General features: G+C 41.9%; 3 protein-coding genes across 26 annotated transcripts in view; all 3 read right to left on the bottom strand.

Moving 5' to 3' along the window:
• The window catches only part of ell (elongation factor RNA polymerase II), a 37,910-nt gene extending 36,629 nt beyond the window's left edge, over positions 1–1,281 (bottom strand). Inside the window, exon 1 of the mRNA XM_071541497.1 lies at positions 1,147–1,281. Coding sequence (XP_071397598.1) covers positions 1,147–1,281 — 135 coding nt within the window. The remainder of the gene's footprint in view (positions 1–1,146) is intronic.
• Positions 1,282–2,317: 1,036 nt separating this feature from the next.
• On the bottom strand, positions 2,318–9,787 carry fkbp8 (FKBP prolyl isomerase 8). The gene is made up of 9 exons (XM_071541511.1): positions 9,719–9,787; positions 8,852–9,110; positions 8,193–8,362; positions 7,969–8,057; positions 6,738–6,958; positions 6,357–6,529; positions 6,200–6,277; positions 4,019–4,156; positions 2,318–3,672 (listed from the first exon to the last, which is right to left on the bottom strand). Exons 1-9 carry the CDS (start codon positions 9,719–9,721, stop codon positions 3,586–3,588), a joined length of 1,218 nt encoding a protein of 405 aa, XP_071397612.1. The 5' UTR covers positions 9,722–9,787; the 3' UTR covers positions 2,318–3,585.
• A 1,736-nt stretch (positions 9,788–11,523) lies between these two features.
• Positions 11,524–24,193, bottom strand: part of ssbp4 (single stranded DNA binding protein 4) — a 75,923-nt gene continuing 63,253 nt past the window's right edge. For 4 of the 24 annotated variants that reach the window (XM_071541621.1, XM_071541555.1, XM_071541559.1 and 1 more), the window contains 11 exons: positions 21,263–21,389; positions 20,853–20,920; positions 19,361–19,425; positions 18,521–18,566; positions 18,382–18,417; positions 18,166–18,220; positions 16,484–16,554; positions 16,276–16,354; positions 15,774–15,802; positions 15,179–15,280; positions 11,524–14,653 (listed from right to left, as the gene is read on the bottom strand). In XM_071541621.1, the coding sequence (XP_071397722.1) occupies positions 14,624–14,653; positions 15,179–15,280; positions 15,774–15,802; positions 16,276–16,354; positions 16,484–16,554; positions 18,166–18,220; positions 18,382–18,417; positions 18,521–18,566; positions 19,361–19,425; positions 20,853–20,920; positions 21,263–21,389 (708 nt within the window). In that variant the 3' untranslated portion in view covers positions 11,524–14,623. Of the gene's footprint in view, positions 14,654–15,178; positions 15,281–15,773; positions 15,803–16,275; positions 16,355–16,483; positions 16,555–18,165; positions 18,221–18,381; positions 18,418–18,507; positions 18,567–19,360; positions 19,426–20,852; positions 20,921–21,262; positions 21,390–23,031; positions 23,116–24,193 lie in introns of all 24 variants that reach the window. The other 20 variants (XM_071541556.1, XM_071541568.1, XM_071541584.1 and 17 more) reach the window with 17 other exon arrangements.

The raw sequence follows: 24,193 nt of genomic DNA, 5'->3' as shown, positions 1-24,193 counted from the left end.
GCTGATTGAGTCAATACTCTACCTATAGCTAGTATTCACCCATTTACCTGTCACAACAATTTTATTGTCCTGGCTTATCAGCTGCAGTCAAGCTGTACACAGCCACTGAAGTTGGAGATAACGCCCTGTCCTCTTGGCCTGCCAGGTTTTCCCCAGTCAAATATTTATAGAACTTGAAACGTTAGATGGCCATCAGGACTTGCTAGCGTTCTACACAAGAAGCCTAGCAAGCAATAGCAGAGCCATTTCAAAGATCAAACCTTGAAATATGCCTCTTATTTTAAAAATCAACCATGGCTACCAGAAAGAAAATAGCACTAATCTAGAATCTACTGCTATCTATTACTTTTGATGCACTAACGTTACTTGAGCCGTAAACTGTATCGCATGAAGCATTGGTGGTTGTGAGGGGGTTGGGAATAGGGATGGCCATCTTTCACATGAGTAATGGGTACTTTTCCAAATCATTCACCATGTTTCATTAGCGATTTCACTAAGGGCTTCCTCTTGTTAACAACAGAAAAAATTAAAGTCAGTGACAAGACAAGGCGTATATAACTAACGTTAACGTTACCATATTAAGTTTGGACAAATGCTGGCCAGCTAGCAAGCTTTGCCAGATTTTTTGACAGCTCAGCAAACTTACTGGAAAACATCTGTACAACAGAACTTATTTAATGCTTTACGTTAACATTGCATATAATCATTACAGAAACTTTAGTAACGTAAGTTATTAACATGACTGTTAACTTTTGGATAACTGTTGAGCCAACTGAAAAACACACCCCGATGCAAAGAAGTAACTGTTAGGGCTCATTATCTAGTAGCACTAAGCAGGAAGCTTGATAAATTAACATGTATGTTTTTAAACAATTCAGATCGGTGTGGAGTGAGCCTGGGTGTAGCCACATAACGCTGGACAGCTACACATCACCCAACATCAGTAAACCTGGCCAGCCGAGCGATGGTGGCTACTAAACTAGCCAGTTATCTAGCCAACTAGCCAGCTTCTAACGCGTACAGCCTGCTGTTGCTGTATCGTAGCAGGAAGGCAGCAGAGTAGGGACCTCACTCTGCCTGTCACAGCTGCCCGGACAGATTTCAGACGCAAATTAAAATGTCATGTTAACTGAAACGGCCATTTACCTTGCTGCTCTGATAACCTTCAAATGCTCTCAATGCGCTGTCAGTGAGTTTTACGTGAAAGACGGAGACATTGCTGCCATTGCTCACTCTTCCACAGGACAGTCCGTAGCACTGCTCCTCCTTCAACGCCGCCATCTTGCTACCATTTCCACCACGCGCACGCACTCTGTCGTAAACGCAGAACTCCCGTAGCTTTTCAATGAATATTCAATGACCAGACAGTGGTGAAGTCACTGAGCAATAACAGAGCGGTAAACAGTCGCATGTGTAATAACACCAAATATGTGTGAGATAACATTTACACTAGTGCATGCACGCCATAAGATAATTTATATTCATATACTACATTAAACTGTCAGTCTATGCTATTAATCAACTTAATGCACAATAAAAGTATTATTAAGTAGACAGCCTATTTAATCAGAATTGTATGTTTATATCAGTGCGTTATGGTAAAGCATGGCTGACAAATATGCAGTAGGCCAATATAATTTCCTCTCAGAAAAAGCATTTACTATAAAACCTCCTTGGATAGCAGACGTGCGTAGGAAGAGGGAAGCGATAGGTCATTTAACTACGTCAACGAAACGTCAATGTCTGAAAAACCCCACACAAAGTTGGGAATGCCCAGCTGTAAACGAATGAAACGGGGGGAATGTTCAAGAAATTCTCTCTCACACGCACAATCGCGAGAGATAAATATGTCAACAACAGCTCAGACTTACAGATAATGGCTGTATCTTAAAAGAATAAATATTGAATATTGAGGTTAAAGCGCTGAGTACCATTCGTCTCTGAAAAGGATGTCACGTCCTCAAGGACTCTGAGATATCTTGGCGTCTGATATGGGAACGGGTTTAATACCTGTACAAATATCACTGTATGCCCATTACTGACATTACTGACCAGGACTGAATCCTCCATCCAAGGCCATATTTTCTGAAGCAGAAATGCTGTGACATCAGTCCAGGAGGCTGGCATGATTCAGGCACATGCTCTGTGGATTTCAATGGGTGTAAGGGACTATTTTGTCATACAACCTGGCAATATTTGTTCACTCACACATCACTGGATACCAAACCTCTGATGCTTAACCAATATAGTGGCACAAATTGTGATATGGGTGGGGGAAAAAAGGAGACTGTAATTGGATAATAACAGAATAGACAAATTTTATTGTGATAAATACAAAATTAACAAATGCAGGGAATGTCAAAAACTCAAAGTAACCTTTGTCACCACTTATGTCACCAACTACTAAGAGTGTCCCCAACGTTTGGCTCTGTACCATCTGTTCTGGAGAGGTCAAGGATTCAGTGCTGTCTCATTTATGGATACAAAACAATGAGCAAAAAAAATCTAATAAATAAGCAACATTGAAACATCCATCACAGAAAAGCTCTCCACAGACAAAAAATTATAATAAAAAAACAAAACAAAAAACAAAACAAAGCAAAAAATGTGTTATGTTAAAATAATCTAGGGAAGAAAACAAAATTCACACCCAACATTGTACTTGAAGGTTCATCCTTCAACATTTGGTCTTAATCATCAAAAACTGAGGTATACTTGAATGAATACTGAATTTGAATTAAAAAAAAAAGAAACTCTCCATTTGTGTTTCGCCACTGAAAAACACTATGAACCACTTCTCTGCCCTTGTTTTTAAAGCATGAACTGCAGCTGTATTGATATGAAAAGAAAGGAGCCATTTAACAAATGGGGAACAGAAGAAGGTACTTCGACTGGCCTGTACTTAGATTAAACAGATGCTTTGATGTACATGAGTGGAGTCCGGAGGAAGGGGCGGGAGAATTAGGACATGGGCCAAGCATCTTCCAAAGTGTGGACCTCAGATAATACAGCATCTAGATCACGCCAGCCAACATGAGATCTACTCTAATTAAAACAGAAATCACATATTCTCTCTTGGATAGGGAAATAATTGCTCAATTTAACTGTACAATCCCAAGCTTTAAAACTATAGAAATATAGGACCATATTACAGTAGCTATTTTTGTGGAAAGAAAAAAACAAACATTTGATGTATAAATCAGATAATCAACCTATGGTAAATTACTTTTCATTTCAGTGCTCGATTAATCAATTTCAAACAATCACTACCAAAAACAAAAGACATTGGCAGCAAAAAAACAATTAGTGTCTGGCAACGAGACAGATATGGATAGGCCTAAACATTGATGAAGTCGTAATTACTTTTTTTCCATACGTAAATATTGATGCTTTATTATTTGTCACATATAGTTCTCAAACATAGCAGAGAAATGTAAGGACAGTCACAGTGAAGAGGCGACTGACCAATTGACATTTCCATCCCCTTCTACCAAAGTTCAGAAGGCACTGCCAGATGTTTAGGCGCTTCCATTTTTAGGCTCCGACTTTGAAGGGGCTTGGACAGGCCATCACAACAGGTTTGGTTCAATTTCTAGCAGCTATGAGAACAGATAACGCTACACCGCCGATAGCTACTGCAGTGGCACCAAATAGCCACTTCCAGCTGAGACCCTGGGGAAGGAATGGAAGAAAGAAAAAGAGCGCATGTTAAATCAATTGAATATCGTGTAGTGCAAAGCTCAAAGCAAGATCTCCATTTGTCTTAAAACCTCTCACAGATATTTAAGAGTACCATTAAGATATGCAGCATTGAAGCCTGACATTAAATTATATTGCTGATGTTCACTGTTTATCACCTTACAAAGTTCCATTCACTATTTCAAATACATCAAAAAGTAAAATATAAGTGCATGAGCATCATGTGATTAAAGTAACAGAGGTTACAGCTATATCCTAACCCTAAATGGTGACGGTGGGTATGACTCAAACACTCTTATCATCTTTTAGAAAGTCTCACCCAAGAGGACTTGGCCTGGTGTTTCTGTGTGCTGCTGCTACTGGCAGGGTTACCCAGCATCTTCTTATACATGGCCTGCTCCGCTCCTTTCTGTTCTGAGTGCTTCTTCACCAGCTTGGACAGCTCTGCGTGGATCGTCTATACCCCAAGAGACAAGACATAAATGAGCTGCAGGCCACAAGCACCCCCAAACACACACACACATAACACAAAACCTAACTGTCCTGCTATATAAATCATAAGTGGACATGGCATGGTCCATGTACAGGGAAACAAACACAATGTCCTGCTATATCATCCCATGACAGATTTCCTTCTTGATAGGAGTGTGTTTCAGGATGACAATGCCCCTTATCAACAGGCACAAGTGCTCACCAAGTGGTCTGGAAAGCATGACAATGATGTCAAGGAGCTTTTGGAGAGAAATCTGACAAAGCATTTCCCATCACTGCCATAAAGTCGGAGGGAGCAAGTGATCACTCAAAATTATTGTCGGCAGCCATTAACACTGACGTTGTTCTGAAAGACAATTTTTGAGCCACAAAACACAACACTCCATTAGAGAGCTGATATTTATTTCAGGTGTACGCTACAGCTTCATTTGTAACATTTTAACAATAGCAATGACTACACTGTGTCTTAACGCAAGAACAATATTTTCATAATGGCTTATGGCATTATATCTGCAATATGGAAGTCAACTACTTTTGGTTTGGTCATTCAATAAAACATTCTTCCTAAATGAATAAATAATTATGATGTTTGTCATTCTTTGCTGTCTTACAAGAAATCACAAAATTAGCCTGCCTGTTAGCATACATGTCCACATATTTGTTCCAGGGAATGGGCTCAGCTATTGTTCAAACATTTTGTTTCAGATCTCTGAGTCACTTATCCAGTCTTAAAGCTGGAGAGTGACTAAGCAACTCACTGCTTTCAGAGACAACACAAATGTCATGCTTATGCTCTGTAAACGCGCTTTCAAAACAGGGTGTAATGCCATTATATAGAGTTCAATGCAATGTTCACTTGAAATGTCTTACTGAAAAGATGATGCAAGTATAATCACTCATTTTATGTCTTCAGAAGGTTATCACAGCACACAGTCTACCTTCAAAGACAAGTGTGAGGAGTGGGGAGTCAGTGTCTGTGTGAGTCTCTACCCCCAGGGTCTGCTCCTCCCCATCTATTGCTAAGATTAAGTGGATGTCTTAACTGCACAGGGTTTCAGCAAGGCACCCTTGGCAAGTTGGCACCACTGTGGTGCAGTCATCTATGCACCATGAACACACTCAAATGTTCTGGGGACAAAAAAATACATAACACTTATTGTCCCCAGGTCCATGATAAAGTAAATAAGCATGCAAGTGGTTTAATTAAAGAGTCTTTTCACAACAAAAGCTGTAAAGGGTATATTCCATTTTAACATAACAAATAACCTAGCTCCAATTTGCAACTGTGTGTTGGGCTTCAGCAAACACATCACTGCAAACATATACAAGGCAGACAGTTTGGAGATTATATAACTCAATGGCATAACTCTGTCTGCCAGGCAAAAGCTTCTCCAATGGCGTTCGAGAGCATACAATCTTCAGTATGCATCTTTGTAGACTCGAGATCTACAAAAGATTGTAGATTGTACTCCCAACTACAAATGGGCCACTTTAATACGACAATCCATCTAAGATTAGCCGCATACAAAATGTAGTGGTACATTACATTTAGGCCTATGCCTTGGATAAAAAGCTAAGTGGCAGCCGGGCAATGCACTGTTTGACAGATTGGTGTAGGACTGAAGTGGGGGATTCTGGGCATGAGTACCGAGCTGCTACAGCATGCAGCTGATCCAAGAAGCCCACACACTGAGCTGAGCTCTGTCAAATGGCCTTGTGTAGCCAAAGAACCTCATGTATCAGGCTGTATAAGCAGGACAGCAGGAACAGTAGCAAGGCATTAGATATGGCCGGTTTGCAGGGCACAAAGAGACAAACCTATTTACAGCAACAACATGAAAACAGATCCACTGAAATGATGAATCAGCAGTCCACCTGACTTTACACTGGACACTGTGATAAGATATTTTACACTGTGGCACCATCTACTGGCCATAAGTGAGAACTGTGACACATAGCTCCAAAAGCTGTGTTGTCTCTAAAATTAATGTGAAGAAGCCAAAAGTACCTTGTTACTTGGTTCCAACTTCAGTGCCTTCCTCAGAATTTGAATGGCTTCTGCATATTCACCTTGCAGGGCCAGTACCTGGAATGGCAACAGACCAACTCTTAATGCAAGGACCCAACACAGATAAACAGATAGACTGAAAGAGAGTGAGGTGTACCTTGCCCATGCGGAAAAGTGCTTTTATGTTCTCTGGCTGGTGGGCCAATGCTGAGACACAAGATTTAAGTGCTGCATCATAGTGGTCCAGCTTTAGCTGAGAAGCAGCCATGTTGTTTAAACACTTTACTTTCACATCCATCAGCTCCATCTCCTCCTCTGGACTAATGTCCACTGCAACAGAAGTGACCACAACATAACAACAGAAACACCAGCAGAAAACATCAAACAAAAACAGAACCATAAAATATGGTCACAAAAATAAATGGATTATTAACATAATTATATGTATTATATTAACATAATGTACAATGTGCATCACTTATGTTACCAAAAACCAATTAGTCCCGTAACAAACTTTCCACTGGATCAAGTATCTCACCTTTAGAACTAGACTCAGTGATCTGCAGGGCGATGCTATAGGAGTTGACAGCAAAGGCATAGTCCCCATGCTGGTAGTGGGTGTTGCCCCTCTCTCTCTTATGGCTAGCCAGGGCAATCCTTTCTGCAGGGGGCAGAAGCTCCAGGTCTGGAGCATCAGTAGCATCCAGCAGTTCCACTTCAAGGGACAGCTCAGCGTTGGGGGGAACCTCAGGGTCAAGACTGACAGGAGGAGAAACACAGTCAAATTCAGGAAGTAAGAGCATTCAATCACTGTAGTATTATTATTATATTATTATACACAGTGTAATTAGGAATTTTCATCTGCCTTAAAGTGTGCTTTACCAGAGGGGTCAGAGCACTAAGGCAGGCAGGAGCAGCGGCCCAAGAGCAAGCAAAGGTTCAGTGTCCTGTTCAAGGACACGTCAACAGAGATGGACACATTGGCTGCTGTGGGGATCAGACACAGGACCGGCTCCCTAACTAACCTGCTGTTTAGAAGCAGAAGTCAATGCAATCAAGCCGTCTTCTTCGGGGAGAATGTGAGTGTCAAGACTGGCAGTAGGAAAAACCAGTAAAAAAAAAAAAACAGTAAAAATATGGGATATGGGAGTGGCCAGCAATATCAAGGCAATCCGCAGGAGAATGCCAGACTGTAGCTGAGAATTACGGTAGATTGTAGGCGGCAAATGGGTCTCAAGTCCACGTTTAAATGGTGTGTTTGATTCACTAACAAAGCCAGGGCCTTCAGGAGGAGGCTCTGCCCGCAGCTGTTTTCTTTTGCTTGGAATGACAAGGACTCCTGGATCTAGTAAGTGGGGGATGGAGTTTATAAAGAGTAAGTTAATCAGTGATATAATGAGGCACAAGGCCACATAATGTGGACTGCAGCAGTCAGTGCAAAATTCAGCAGAGTCGAACAGCTGAAAACAGAGTCCACCACATCTTGAACTGAATCCAACTCTGCCTCAACTTGTTGACAAAAATGGTGCAGGAGCAAATTGTGGAACTATTTTGCTTACAGAGCCCAACCGACATATGAAGACCCCTGTGCAAAAATTGCTACAAAAAGTGTCGAAGTCCAAGAAAGGGATTTAAGGAAAACTCATAAGTTGCAAATAGCTTTTTTCATATGATTGCAATTCTTTGTTTATACTACAGCTGCAGCAGCAAAGAATATTACAAAGTACGGAAGACAGTGAATAGCAGTTTGATTGAAACACATCGCCTACCTCCCACGGGAGCCATATGCATATTTTGCATCAGCCTGGATGAGGGCCTTCTCTCCCATTTCCATGAGCTGCACTGTGAGATCCAGTGCCTGAAAGGAGAAACATCTCACTGCAGTAGGATACAGATATATCAAACAACACAACACCAGTTGCTGTTATCAATAATATAAAGTTACAGATTGTGTGAAGCAAAATAAAACCTATCTCACTAAGTCTATTTTTACCTGGATAACATCGCCATCTCCCAGAGTGAAAGACAGTTCAGGCTGCTCCTCTACAAGTGTGCCATCATTTAGGCAGCTCTTGAGATGAATCTTGACATTCTGTCCTTTCTGTGGCCGACTGTCTCGCCCTTTCCCTGCCTCCAAGACTTTCTTCTTCAGCTGGTCATTACCTGCAGACAGACACAGTAATATAAATCTCAGTCAGCTCAAATAACACAGTGATCAATTTTGATCTATAAACCTTTATTTATCCAGGGAAGGCTTACTGACCATGCATCATATTCATACAGTTTACACACACACTGACACCTGGCAGCTGCTCAGTACAATCACAGTCTATTGTTGGCAACTGAGCAGTGCTACTGGAGCAACTGTGGGTCAAGAGCCTTGCTCGAGAGCACCCTGTTGCAGGCGGGAAGTGTGTCTCATTGCCTTTCCCCATTAAGATTTACCAGCTGGTCTGGGATTCGATCTGGCAACCTTCCAGTCACAAGCATGCCGCTCTCTAACTTCTAGACTACTGCAACACTGTCAAAGATTAATCCAAAGGAATGTCACCTCCTACGGTCTGACATGGTGTCATGAAGAATCCTTGGTAGCTCCATACAGGAGAAGACGTTGGGCGAACTATGTCTTGTGCCATGCTTTGGCCCACATACCTAGTACATCCAGCCATTCTTCCACTGGGGCTGAAGTGTCTGAATCTTTGTCTGCTTCTGTCTTTCCAGACCCATCTGGCTTGTTCGTCTTCCCACCCCCAGCATCTTCCAGAGGAGGGGGGTCGTCGTCAATATCCTCCTCATCCAACATCTCGAAGTCCTCCCCGCTGTCCAGCAGCGAGGTTCGTCCAGACTTCTTGGCTGACAGGACAGCGTCATGGCTGTCACGCGCCTCGATGCTCTCCTCCTTATCAGTCATCTGTAGAATGAAACATACGACAATGAAGCATAACAACTTAAAATACGTCAATACTAAAAATGTGTTGACGCCATATTAGTTAGTTGCATCAACCCCGAGTCCTAACTGAAATCCACCTCACTGCTTCCATGAGACGTTGTCATATCATACGGTAAGCTAACTACCTCGCGAGCTAAAGCAGCAGGATTCAGTCAAAACCAATGATAGCAAAACAGTCCAGACATGAGTCGACGATTATCAACTTCATAACATTAGCTACTGCTACTAACTTCGCTAGCATGCGATTCAGTCGTTATCTACCATTAACCCGATAGCTTGGCTCCAACAATATTTTGATAAACAACCTGGCTAGCTAGATGTTTCCAGAACTTTCTGAGAAGTTTAACAAGTGCTGCTGTCTCTTCTGACGGCCAGATGATGCTAACGTTAGCCAAGGAATTTGACATTAGCAAGCTAACGTTGACGTTAGCTGTTAGTTAGCTAATGTTAGCTGGCAATAATGTTCGCTTGTCTTGTAATGAATTGCTGCTTATTTCGGCATCGAATAGGACATACAACCAGAATACCCTATGTGATATGCCTATATATCAAAATAAATTGGACCATACCATCAAATAATGTGCAGAGGCTTGCTTTGGTCCGGGGAGGTCCGAGTCTTGGGTCCCAGATTCGCCTGCTGTCTCTCCAGCAAAACAAGCTGCTTCCTGGTAACCTTGAGGCTTCTGTATTTCTATTGGACCTTTCAGTGCAACCATGCATACATCACACTGGCAGTCTGTTAAAGGACAGTTAGTGTTTTATTAATAACAATAAATTATTTAACTTCTGATGTTTGCTTCTGTCAAAAGAATGGCAATTCATTTTAATCACCAAAAGCCGCAACATTACAAAGCTTCCTACTCTAATCACAGCTTCATGATGAATGCATTGGAAATGATGGGAAAACGTGATTCTGACAATATCCAGCGTGGTTTTCAGTGTATATGAGTGCCTGCATTTTATATTCAGAAAATGGTCTAATGCTAAATGAAAGTTAAGACGAACTTTGTGTGAGTTGTGATTGATTGTTTCTAAAATTCACTTTGGAAAAAGCCCCATTAGAAGAGTTTAACCAGTAAGTTTGAGTTTTAGAATTGAAAAGCACCTGAAAACCAAAATGTTAAACAACAACCAAAAGGATTTCACTGGTACTAATTTCTCACCTGTTCACACTCAGTCTTATTCATTGCAACTGACATAGCTCCAGACTGTATGCAATAAGACATTACAGTTTAATGTCTTGTTAGCATCTTTTTTCTCTGCTTTCTTGCTTAATGAGAGAATTGACTAATACCATATTCTTAAATAACTGAGTGGTATAGATTAAAGCCTTCCAAATTGAGCATGGAAGTGGTGCTCTCCCTCTGAGATAGTGATCTGAATCCTTGGAAGAATCATGAAACATGTAGGCTATGTACTGGGGGTGAAACAGAGTTCAACCCTACCGGAGAACTGGTAAATCCAATTTCAAATAATTCAAAACACAAATATGATTCAGCTCTCAGGAGGGCACCTGTAGGGTCAAAGGGGGCTTCAGTCTCTGCACAAGCACCCTCGTGGGGTTTTATGTAATATGTATTTCTTTCATCCTTACTTGAAACAGGGCAAGATATTCATAAGAGGTAAACTGGTTAAACAAGAATACCCTCTGCCTCCTTAACAATAAATTTAGGTGCAGCAAATCCGTTTTTCCCTTGAACCTCTGTCCTGCAAATGTCTGTGCAAGAACCTGTTCCCTGAAATATCCAGTGAGCTTATTAAATCTGACGGCTGGCATTTGCAGAATCAATTTAAAAAGTCATTTGAGTCTTTTGGTCTACCTAAAAGACAATATCAACATACCAAGTTGTTTGACCTATCATAATTTTGAAGATGGAGCATCCACTGGAAAATTGGTTTTCATAGATTAATGTGATTTGAAGCAACCTCCTGCACAGTACACTATCTATCTATCTATCTATCTATCTATCTATCTATCTATCTATCTATCTATCTATCTATCAGTGAGGTTGAGGGCATAATAAGAGCTCAGAGGAAGAGATTCAAACAACAGGGAAAAATCAAATGACATTTATTATTGATGCATTGTTTCTTTTTTGATAAGCAAATTATCTGTTTTTCTTTCAGTCTAAAGAAACTTTACAATATAAAGAAACATACAAAGGACATCTTTATTACCTACACAAGACACCTAAGTCCCTAAGACAAGATTCTGAACTATCCTACCATGAAATACAAAGCAAACCCAAGAGACAGACTGCTTCATATTGAATACTGCCGTGTCATCAGAAAGGACCATGAACGGTACAGGAGAATCATTTATATCCCCTTGCCCTCCCCAACCCAACATAACCACCCCTCCCACCCAGCAAATCTTCCTAATGGTACAGTATTATACATCACAATAGAAGTACAGAGATGGCCAACAATCGATATACACAGAGGACTGAGAGAGGATCAGTGAGAGAGCATCAATCTATACAACGCTATTACAGGAGTGAATAGCAAAGGACACAGTTTTTCCCCATAAGTATTACTTTTTGATCTATTCTTAATTTAAAATGAGGTTCTCTAAGTATTTTTTCCTTTTTAAAAGTTTTTTTTCTTAAATTGATAAAAATCCTTCATATTAAAAACTGTAATATGTGGTCACATGTTTTTTGATGAGAAGATGCCCTTTGGAATAATCAATCAAACGATTATTCAATAGCCAATAGTAAAATTTAACTGACGACGCAGGAGGCAAGGGCAGAGCGAGGATGCCGCAGCTGCATGAAAAATTATTTCAACATGCTCATTCACCTCTCTCTGTCCTTACAAGATATTTGGTGGCAGTTTTAGCCTATTTCAAGCATTCATCCTCCCCACCATACAAGTAATTAGCATACAGTTTCCATTTATTGTTACTGTATTCTATACATTTTTAATGGAAATTTTGTGTTTGCCCACATGAACCAAATCTTAAGCGCATCGTTTCTCTATGAAAAACATGGACAGTTTATTTATAATTTACTTTCAGCTGTATTCATTGGTAGTGACTGACATATCAAAACATGTCAATGATATCAAAATGCATTATACAGTATTTACAAAAAAGGAAATTAAAGAAAAGGGGAGGGGGCTGGGGAGTGAGGGATGGGATTGCAGCGAGACAGGAGAGGGAAATAAAGGGAGGTGTGTGTCAGTACATTGAAGGAACACTGGAGAGTGTTTCCCAGGCCACTGATAGCCAAACCCTGGAGATGTCCCTGCTGAACTCTGAATACAATCTGGTTCACATTGATATCAGAAAACTGATGAGTACATCACCAACCAATAGAGGCTACAATGGTTCTTTTGCTATTGTTGGTTTGAACACAGCTATAAAGTAAGTGCTGCAGAGTGACATCATGATGAGAGATACAGTAATTTAGACCTTTGAAACAGTGACAGAGGGTTGATCAGGCCAAGGGTACATAATGTACCAAAAAGAACAAATTAAATAGCGTAAAATGTAACGATGGATTTTCTTTGTGTGCAGATTCTATGGGCTTGCTTTTTTCCCCAAAAAAACATTTTTTTCTCTTGAATACACTTCACAGAAATTAAAAAGAAAAAAAAATCTGCAGAAAACAATCCACAAAAATGTAAAGATCTCCATTACAAAAGAAACCTATTATTGTTCCTCTTCTTTAGACCATTGAGGCTGCATCATCCATTAACCCCCTAGTTGCATCACTCTACTCCCATCACCAGCGCTGCTACAGCCACCCAATACTGCCAAGATCTGTTATCCCGTACATATAGGACTCACAGAGGGAACTGGTCGACGGGAGCTCCAAGGAGAAAGTTAGTGAGCCTGTCGTGTCTGGGCTAAGACGGTGGATCATAAGGATCTGTGAGTTCAACCCAAACTGAATGCAAGAGGGCTTTATGTGTGAATCAGAAGTCCCAGAATCTCTCCCAGTTCGTCATCAAGGAGACACTGGCAAGGGACCAGAATGAGTCCTAGGAGGAAACAGTGCCACTGGAGTCCATAGTGAGGTTGAAATCAAACAAAGCGATGAAGGGGAAGGAGCCACTTTTTTTTAGGATTCACAGACAACTTGTAAATAACAAATAATAAAACAACCACAATACAAGCTAAATATGTTGTATTTACAGGCAAGACCAAATCCATAGAAGAGACAAGAGCATCTACAAATCTCTCTCTGTCTGTCACTGAATGAGAAATGCCAAGACAGATGGGCAGTTGTGCATGAACCAAAACAAATGTTCAAAGCTACCTGTCCTGAAAATCACCTCAGGAATTCCATCAGAACAGTCCATTCCCACACAGTAAAACCACAGAATATTGTGAGGAGGGGTGCTTATTAAGACAAGATACCTAGAAGACTGATTATTCAGGTGTACCAACAGATACTTTGTGCCAGAAAACAGCAAGGCTCTGGGAAAGCCTCTGTTAATTATATGGGTAGTTTTAGCCAAGATAACACCTCAGCACAAACCATTTCATCAGGTGAAGACAGTCAATTATTCCTATCATACTCTTGCGTTTAAAAGTTTATGCAATTGGTGCTACAAACTTTTAGATAGTGAAGACACTAGCTACAAGTTCCTAAGAGAATTTAAGGAGAGGTATGTGAAGGGAGTCTGACTGTGACAAAACAAAACAAACAAACATCAAATACCTAAAATCATGTAAACAGAAAATCATTGTGCATTTTTCGAGTGTGTGCTTATTCTGTCATTGTTGATGCTGCTGCTGAGATAAAATGTGCCCTTTACAGGAAATCATAACTACATCATTAGTACAATAATATCAATTATGAAAATTATAACAATAATATTATCATCAACAACAAAAAATACAAACATTTAATGAAAACCATTCTTGCCCTAAAATAACATTATCAGTTCATCTTTTTTTTTTTTATCCCCCCTGAAAGGAGCAGAGTTATTGAATGAGGGTTTTCAGCCCCTATCAGTCAACTACTGCGCGCCCTCATAATTTAAGTTATGATCAGCATAATATAATGGAGTGGTGGTGGTGGTGGTGGTGGTGGTGGAGCTGGCTGCAGAGTGGCACCTTGATTGGGTACGAATGCCACCCGCGGGGGGCAGGTAGTGGGTTTGGGAGAGATGGACCAGGAGCGGGTTTGGGCTCTCACTGTCCTGGGCCTGCCATGAGGCCCGGCAGGCGAGGAGAAGCGGTGAAGAGACCCTTCCTGTTGCTTGGAGACTGTTTCATGCTCTTACCCCCATTTTGCAGGCGTTGGGATGGGGGCCCTTGAGGGGAGTCCTGCTTTCCAGGGGCATCCCCAGGGGCTGTGTGGCGCAGCACACCGTCCAGGAGGGGAGGAGGAGGAGGAGGAGGAGGGAGGAAGGAGGGTAATGCAAGACGCACCAGGGTGGATGGGAAAGGGAGATCAGGGTAAGGGGAGATGAAAAAGAAATAAAATAAAATAAAAGATAAAATAAAATAAAAAAAAAAATCACACACTCATCGTCATGTTGGGTGAATACTGTAAAGAGAGAAAAAAAGAGGGAGGGGAGAAAAGATAAGCCAATACTATATTAAACTTCTAACCCAATTCAAGTTCAAAGCAATACAACTAACTAAACTAAATGCCATGTACAGTACACCAGCCTTTGTGCAGTATTATATAACACGTACCAGCTAAACGGCATCATCGCTATGACGATAAAACCTCTCTATTTGTTTTCTATGTCAGTAAACAAGCAGCAAGCAGAGCATAGTCCAGCCAAAGGGAAAATGTTAAGGAATTTGAGAACACAGTGAAGGTCACAAAAAACTCAGTTGTCAGTCTGGAATGAATCAGGAGAAGCGCACTATATGACATTCTCTCCATGCGTCAGAGAAAGCATACTACGTGGTTCTCTTCCATGCTTATGTTTGCATGCTGTGTGTGTGTGCGTGTGTGTGTGTGTGTGTGTGTGTGTGTCTGTGTCTGTGTGTGTGTCTGTGTGTGTGTGTGTTTCGGGGCGGGGGCAGGGAAGAGAGGTCCGCCGTTCCGCACGGTACTCACACTTTCACTTTGGAATGGGTTTAAAAAGTTGCCTGCCATCTCGCCGTCATCCCGCGGAGTTCCGGGGGGATTGTTCATGCCCGCCATGTTGTTGGGAGAATTCTAGAACACAAAGGAAACAGACCAATAAGAATGCAGGGCTCTCTCTCACTTATATATACAGTATAAATAAATAGACAGACAGACAGACAGACAGACAGATAGATAGATAGATAGATAGATAGATAGATAGATAGATAGAAAGTATAGGGAATGTCCTCCCAATATTAATGTAGGGAATATGGGTATTTAGACACAGTGGCACTGATTATGAAGAATTACGTGAGTGATAAGATAAATATTCCTACAATATCTAAAAATCAGTCTCATAAAATTAACTATCAATTTGGGATTATTGAAGTGGCAATATTACAGTAATAGTTCATCTTAAACTACAACATTATACCTTTAGTTAACTCTAAATTAATAATATTGATCATTCGATAGATAGACAGATAGATAGATAGATAGATAGATAGATAGATAGATAGATAGATAGATAGATAGATAGATAGATAGATAGAGTACATTATCTAAAAATGTATTTGAGTCTCACCTTTGGCAACCCATCCATGTCACCAGAGCCTGTGATCAGAGAGATTGACAAAAGCGAAAGTTATAAGCGTTAACTGTTCCAGCTACTGATTCAACATCAGGTCACAGGTCCCTCCTCCCCCCCTCCCCCCCGGCAGGATATCCCATCCAAGCAGGTACAAGCTGCCCTCTCACAGGTAATGGCCTTTAATTAAGCTATTTGTTTCAGATACAGATGAGCCCCAACTCCATTGGCTTCATTGATCACGTCTCACCTGTCTACAGAATCAATGGGCCTACTCACTGCCCAACTAATCTGTTTTAGCTTTGATCAATACCAGGATTCCTTTACCAGCCACAAGGGGGCAGAGTCATACTACTAAAAGCCTCTTCTCACAGGCAGTAACAGGTTATACTGAATAAACTCAGGAGTTGATGCCAAGTGCCAGCTGGGTACATTGACAGTGTACAGGTCTAATGTATTTTCTGCTGTAAGGTTTGATTGAGTGTCTTTCATCACTCACCTAGTGATCCGTTCATATGGTGCTGCTCCATAGCGCCCATCCCACCCATTGGCCCATCAGGACCCGGTCCCATTGGGAACTAAAGGAAAATAAATACAATTTACAATGGTCATTTATCTGTACATTTTCATACTGTAAATCCTGGGCAAAATGCAACACTGTAACAATTTATTGTATAGTCAAAAATAAACAAATGAACATTACTCACATTAGGTCTATTTCCACCAGGGCCGATAGGGTTCATCATTGTGTAGATGTTTTCACTTGAGTTTGTTGAGTCTATAAAGAAAGACACCAGTTTTTTTTTAGGCTATTACTTAAACATGGCTGTTACAAAATGTGCAGGCTGTGAGGCAGCTGGTTCCTCCTACACACATGGCGCTGCTTATGGTTGTAGGTATGCTCTACTGGTGTCATCCTTGTCTGATTTCCTAACTACATCCAATTGTTCTAAAAATGTGTCAAAAGAAATCCAGAAGGTGTTATTGAGGGGTGTTGGTGGGGGTTACTGCATGGGCAATAACAAGCTGAAATACACTGAAGGGACAGGAGTGGCACTGTCCTTCAGTGTATTTGACATTGTTTCAGTTGATAATTGCCATATGTACAATTCGGCCCAAACAGCTTTTGCCAAACAGTGTTTGCCATTCTTATTTCCCTTGTGGAGGACAAAGGCTACCTGTACGTATTTTTTAGTGCCAGCAAATAATGTCAGCCACTCAGTCAGTCCTTCACTCAATCAACCAGTCTACATTTGTGTTATGAGCAATGAAATAATCTTTTCATTTCTCTTATTTCCACAATCAAGAGATTAAAGCAAGCTATTATACAGAGGCAGTGGGAAGTCAACAGCAGCTAGTACATAATGTGTCCCTCCTCATGTGTCTGTCTGTCCTGAAAAGACTTGGAGAGATAAGGTGACCTTGATCTGACATTGCAGGCAGAAAGTTGTGAGTAGGAGACAGAGATGAGCAGGAAAAAATAAGAATAGCAGATTGAAAGATAGGGGAAGAGAGGGAGGCAGTGTGTGTGTTGGGTGGCAGAGAGAGTCTTGCCTGTTAGTGTCCCTGAATCTAGCTTGTGCTGTCGTGACTCAGGGGGGTGGGTGGGGGCAGCAATATTGAGTGGGTGGTGTACGTTTGGTAGGAGGTGTGTGTGTGTGCGTTTGTGTGTGTGTGTGCACGCAGTCTTGGCGACTGCAGTGGAAATATGTTCCCTCCTGTTGTACGTGTGAGCAGGAGCGTTTTGTGCACAAGGTTGCCCCGGCAACGTATCACAATAGAGGTAAGAATATAAATAATAAATAGTGGACACAAAAAGAAGCTCTCCACAGGCCGACAGAAACAGAACATCTACAGGATGTCAGCCCACAGTGTTTTGTTCTCAGCTAATCCTCCACAGAGACATTAGATTGATGGGTCAAAGCTGAGATGGATCACTCAGTTGATTGCAGGCTGACAAGCCTCTGCTTCTCTTTTATATAGCTGTAACTGTCTCGACTCTGAGAAAACACAGCTAACAGAACTATCATATTTTCCAAAATATACCTCAAGTTGAAAATGGTAACAACAATTGCAATGACTGTTGTTTGTTATTAACAAATTTGCTTTTCTGGAAAGCACATTTAACATATCTGCATTGAAAATGCATGTTAAGACCTTTAAAACATTTACCAATCCATCATTTAGGCCCACTAGTATTTCACCATGTATCAATGTTTTACATGTAAAGAAATATTTCTAAAGGCCCCTATGTATTGTCTTTGTCAGTCTGTCAGAGAGAGATCAGTATCTGACAGAGAAGGTCTGATGTTTCTCAGTCAGAGCCCCTCATTCAGTGAACAGTGGTTAAAAGTGAAAATCAGTAGGGAAACTGAAGTGTATAACTCACCTCCGGGGCTAGGCATGATGGGAGTTCCTGGTGGGCCGCCTCCCCCTGGAGGGCCCTGAGGGGTGAAGGGGAAAAAAGCAGGAGAGAACGGGAGATGAGTTCTACGCACATCCAGGTAGCAGCATGCCTGTTAGGTATCGCTGCATGACAGGTATTTTATGGCCTGCTACAGTAACGCGCCCACAGTCAAACAAGAGTCGATGACAGGACACTTACCACATAGTTGCCTGGAGATGAAGATGAATAAGCTATCTGTGGAGAGAATTGACCAGAGGTGGAACAAAGCATGAGACACAGCCATTATAAACATACTAGGTCATATGGGAGGTAAAAGGTGTAGGCGAATGTAACTCACTGAGTTGGCGTTGGGGTTAGGCCATGGACCTCTTCCGCCAGGACCCCTGAAAAACAAACAGAGGCATTAGAAATGAGAATCTCATGGACTAATGTACCATATCTAGCCATATAATAGAAGACTCCTGGCACACAGCAGAAGTGCATGCATCACTTAAAGACATAGAGATGCTCGTCACGGCTAGAGCCATCCTCAGTGCTCAATTAGTGATTTCTTAAGTATCACTTATACAAAAACCTCTCAGTTTGCTGTCCAGTGCAATCACAACAACAAGAATTACATTTTCTCTGTTTTCTCTGCATCTCACAGACAAGGAAATGTGGGAAATTAGATTTTAACAATTTGATGATTAGCATAATAGAATGCCATTGAAGAGATGTCTCCAGTGATGACTGGTTGTCTCCAAAATGTGTCTGGAAACACAGGTAACACATTGGTTTTTTTCGGCAAATACGTTTGCCACTCTTATGCTTGGTTGTTCAAGTGTTTTAAATGATTGAGCAACTGACACTAAATAGTAATTCAACAATAGGAATATAAAGTAGAACCTCACTAATCCAAAAATACATGAAGTGCAGTGGCAAAACTTAATCAAAATGAAAAACATGCATGCAAAAACATTATAAAAGTCTTGTAATTTAATAGTAAATTATAGATAAAAATCTTGCATAAGTAAACAAGGATGACTATTAGAATATCTATTTGCACTGCCATGTATTCTAACTGCAGACCCATTTAATAGACTAGTCAGTTCAGGTTATTGTGGTTTGATTAAATTAGGCTTTACTCTGCAAGCATAAATCAGACACATTGAAGAACATATTGTTTCAATCTACTAACATGTTCATGCCTGGCATCCCTGGCCCCATGGAGTTGGGAGGAGGCCTCATCCCTCCGCCATAGTTCTGCACAAAGAGAGAGACACACAGTCAGCATGGCTCCTCACACCTGCTCCGTCTAAGTCGAATGGAAAGTTTTGAATCTTAATGAAGGTCAGCGACGCTCATGTCTCCCACTAACTGGTGTTTAATTATGTGTATGTATGGGCTGCGTGTGGGCTGGTTTGAGTGGGCTGTGTGTGAAAGCGCACAGCTGTGTGTGTGTGTGTGTGTGTGTGTGTGTTTGTGCATGCTCCCCTGTGTGTGCGTTCGTGCGTGTGTGCGTATATGTGTCTGTGTCTCTGTGTGCATGGTCCCCTGTGTGTGTGTTTGTGTGTATGTTTTCATGGTTGCCCAGCAGGGGGTTTTGGCTGGCACTGCGGGTGTGTATTTGTGTGTGTGCGTGTGTGTGTGACTGAGAGCGAGAGAGAGAGAGAGAGAGAGAGAGAGAGAGAGAGTATAGGGGGGCAGGCCAGAGAGCAGCTCCACTCAGAGGCAGAGTTTTGTTCAGCAGACGATTACACTTGTCGAGCAGATGCCACACCAGCTGCTGGTATGCTCACTGCCAAAGTCACCCAGCCAGGGTGGCACAGAGAGGGGCAGAGGGGCGCAGGGAGTGTGTGTGTTAGTGTGTGTGTGTGTATCTGGTGCGCATGTGTGTGTGTGGTGGGGTAGGAGTGGGGTGTGTGTGCGTGGGGGGGGAATCAACTAGCTAACTGTTTGGTAATAGTAATTCAAAAAGACTTTCCTAGGCACACAGAGGAGTGGTATACAGTTGCTTATGCATCTTAGATTCTACAATGTGTTGTATTACAACGATGGCATGAGTCAGTTGTTAAAAGGAAACAAATACTGCCAAAGCACACTGTCCAGAATGCCAGGATAATTGGTCAAAATGTGTCTGTGGCTGCTGGCTTGGAGCAGCAGAGTATTCTGCTTCTGCTTGTCTCCCTAGGTGGGAGCCGGCAAGTAGAATTCAACATGTAGAATTGGCGGCGGCGGTGGGTGCGCTCTGAATAGAGCCAAGCTAATCATCAGAGTGCTTCTGACATTTCAAGGCAAAGTTGTGGGGCTGGCAAAACCAAATGTGCTCTCCAGCAGAGAAAAGGGATTATTTACATGCAGTTTATAGCCTCCCGGGTTGACACTGCTACTGTTTTTATGCTAGTCCTTAGTGCAAAGTAACCAAACACTGGGTTTGTTCATAAACTGATATTCTAAGCACCGAGGCTAGCTGTGCTACAGCTGCATGGTGGGAGTGGAGTGGCTGAATGACATCATCCAGTGGGCTGACATGCTTTATGAACACAGTCCATTGCAGATAATGCAATGCAATGTTTCTCTGTTTCAATAGCTGACTTTATCAAATTGATAATATGTGTGTGTGTGTGTGTGTGTGTGTGTTTATTTTGGGCGGCAGTGCATCATATTGCAGTGTGTGTTGTATTCTATACCTGTGGGCCCATGCCTCCCATGCCTCTGGGGGGATTCATTCTCATTGGACCGCCCATGTTTGGATGTCCTGTGGTGAAAAGAGATGAGGAGAAGACAAAGAGAGAGCAGCTTGTTAGCATGACAGGACTTTTTAGATACATAATTATTCTACATGTGGAGAGGAGGGTTTGCAACAGAGTATGTAAGTTTACAATGGCAGCCAAATTAATGAACATACTGGTTCTTATATCGTGATGATTTCCCAAATCAGATCACCGTCAGTTACATCAGAGATATTGTACAACCAGCATCAGCTTCAAACATCCTCATGCAGAGCTGAGATTATGCTACAAAGTGTGAAAGTGCCATTTCTACAAAACTATGCCCTTGCCCCACATGTATAAGCGTGCACAGGCTTGTCTGTCCCTACCTTGAGGTCTGGTGGGGTCCAGGCTGTTTGGCAGGAGAGGCTGTGATCCGGGGATTCCCCCAGGGGGCTGATTTGGCATACGGAGGGAGGGCCTTGGGCCACCTGGGTACCGTGGAGACATGAATGGCTGCAGGAAGGACAGAAGAAGGACAATTAGTTACTTTATTTCACAATGATGACTAGTTGAATACTTGATAAGTTTCCTGACTGATGGATGTTGCCAAGTTGAAATATCACAGATAGGTTCACACTTCACCTTATGATAGTCATCAAGTGTAAATCCCAAACTCTGAATGTAACCTGGCCAATTCTGAAGAGTTACCCTCCCACGTCAGCAGGGGGAGCTATTGTTTTGAGGAATAATCTAATACAGTTTTGTTACACTTCCCAAGAAGGAGGGGGGCCTGTCATTAAGTTTTGGAAACTAGACCTCAGGTGGTAAAATCCATTAGGATAAGCAGAGAAGAGAGAGAGAGGGAGAGGAAGAAAAACATATATATAGGAGAGAGGGAGGTGGAGCACATGAAGAAGAGAAACGTAATGTAGATGGATGGTGGATACAGCTGCGAGTGCGAGAACCAATGATTTGCATCTTAAAGTTTTGCGTATTTCGTGCGGCTGAGTGCTGGAGATTCTTCCACTGTGTGATATCAACAGATACTGGTGCTAGTAAAACGGAGACCTTGGTAGTGTGATTCATAACAGGAACTGAAGACACTATCCACACAGATGTTTCAGCAGAGAAAGACAAGAACAGGCCTAGACACCCATACAGATTCAGCACATAAGGAGTGAATAATGTAAAGCACCCCAGACAGATGGTTTTCAAAATTACCTATGAGATTGTACTATGACTATGAATACCCACAATCTGGTGTAAGACATATTTCAGTGTTCGATAACAAAAAAATAATTCCAAACTCAATCCAACAATGTTTGTATCGAGGGGAAATGTGGTATTGATTTGAGAGCTGATTGAGAAAGAGCTCTGTATTTTGGTCATGGAGCATGACAGCAGCATGACATTCATATTATCATCTTCACATAGAGATAGGCCGGACAAATACAACACACAAAGAAAACACTTGACTGGCTTTCAGTGGTAATTATATATGTTTTGTGTGTGTGTGTGTGTGTGTGTGTGTGTTTGGGACAACTGGAGGACGAGTTATATAATCCCAAGCAGCCCTTGAGGCGAGGACTGACTAACTACTGTTTTCTCTTTCACCCTCTCCTCTCCTTCCTTCTCCTTTGCTCCCTGTCTACCTTTTAATCTTACCCATGCCTCTCCTCTCCTCTCCTCTCCTCTCCTCTCCTCTCCTCTCCTCTCCTCAGTGCCTTGCCTTGGTTCCATCTCTCCTCTCCTCTCCTCCCTCTCCTCTCCTCTCCTCCCCTTCTCTTGACCATGTTGTGGTGGGTTTGTGCGCTAAGGCTGCACAGTGTCAGGCCGTGCTGCAATATTAATGGTGTATTGATGGACTATGGGCTGGTGAGTGCTGGGCGGAGGGAGAGAGAAGGCCCTCCAGATGCACCTCCACTCCTTACAGCTGGGCCAACACAGCTAAATTATTCATCCCTCCCACCATCGTGGATGCTGCCTGTCCTGTCTGTTAGCAACAAGGGACCTGTGCGCTGTTTGTACACTGTTTGTGTGCGTGAGTGTGTGAGTGAATGAGTGAATGAGGCAGTGAGTGAGTGAGTCGGTGGCAGAGGGAGGGGGTAACAACACAGTAGCTGGTGGAAGAGGGTGAATGTGTGAATGTTTTTACCTGTCCGTGAGGTCCCATCATGGGATTGCTGGGGTTGTGTGGGGGAGGCTGTGCGTGGGGGGAAGGCTGAGATCCTGGAGGACCCTGGTGAAGAAAAGACAGAAGGACGTGAACAAAATGCTCCAATTTTTTTTGTTTTTTATGTAATTTAATCATCCTTGGGAAAAAAATATATCACATTCAATGAACCTTCATGAAATCTCTTTTCAGGGAGAACTCGGGAGACGTTCGGTGAAAAGACTCTTCAGATGATACACTATGATCATGCAGTATGAAAGTATTTTAAAAGGGTGACAAATAATACAGTGCTTATACAGTGGAGGCTGTAGTAACATTTTGTCACAGGAGATTACGCCATACAGAGGACAAATGACAACAGTATATTATAATGTACCCTCACATAGCTAAGCATTCTGTTCATGAATTATCATCTTAATTACCCGATATAATCATAGAGTAAATGTAGCCCATAAAATCAGAGAGTAAATGTAGCATGTCCAATTTAGGTATATATAATTACACAACAACAAATCTAGTTATATCTATTCTGCAAAACCAAGTATTGTGGATGGAGGTCACAATGAATGCATCTAACAAGAGCCTGAGATCCATCAGTGAAATATATAGCGGGCCACATTGATTCTCAAGTACAGTAAGTACGTTAATTGCAGGGTCGGGGTCCAATCAATTCAGGAGGTGGATTTTCTTCAATATTCAAATACTGTAATGTTGTTTCTTAAGCAGCCTCTTAAATCCACTCTAGAAAGAAGTTATTACAAATGAAAGCTTTATCGTTATTATGTGGACTGCAGTTTCAATTTACATTTTGAGAGTGAATAGACCCCGTCCTGGGTTAATTGACCCTCTCAGAATAAAAACCACGTTGTAGAGTACATCAAAGTGAATACAGTTTCAAAGAACTGGAACCTGTTTTCCTCTTGCTACAGTAACCTCATCTGACTCTATGGAGCTAGCAGCCGCTCCAGCTCAGATCTGTTACTACCTGAACATCCATACGGACAGAGAGGACCACCCACTGCCAGATCTGGCTTATCTGCCAGTCTGTCAAGCACTCTGCTATCGGGTAACATTACAGGTGTGTGTGTATGTGTGTGTGTGTGTGTGCGGTTTGAGTTGTGCAACTGAGCGGCGATGAGTGTGA

The sequence above is a fragment of the Centroberyx affinis genome, unplaced genomic scaffold (assembly GCF_046629955.1).
Source record: "Centroberyx affinis isolate AG114_WGS23_722 - 3 ecotype Tasmania unplaced genomic scaffold, CSIRO-AGI_Caff_v1 ptg000220l_1, whole genome shotgun sequence".
Lineage (NCBI taxonomy): Eukaryota > Metazoa > Chordata > Actinopteri > Beryciformes > Berycidae > Centroberyx > Centroberyx affinis.
The sequence above is the reverse complement of the archived record's forward strand: the minus strand, read 5'-3'. Positions and strand labels throughout refer to the sequence as shown.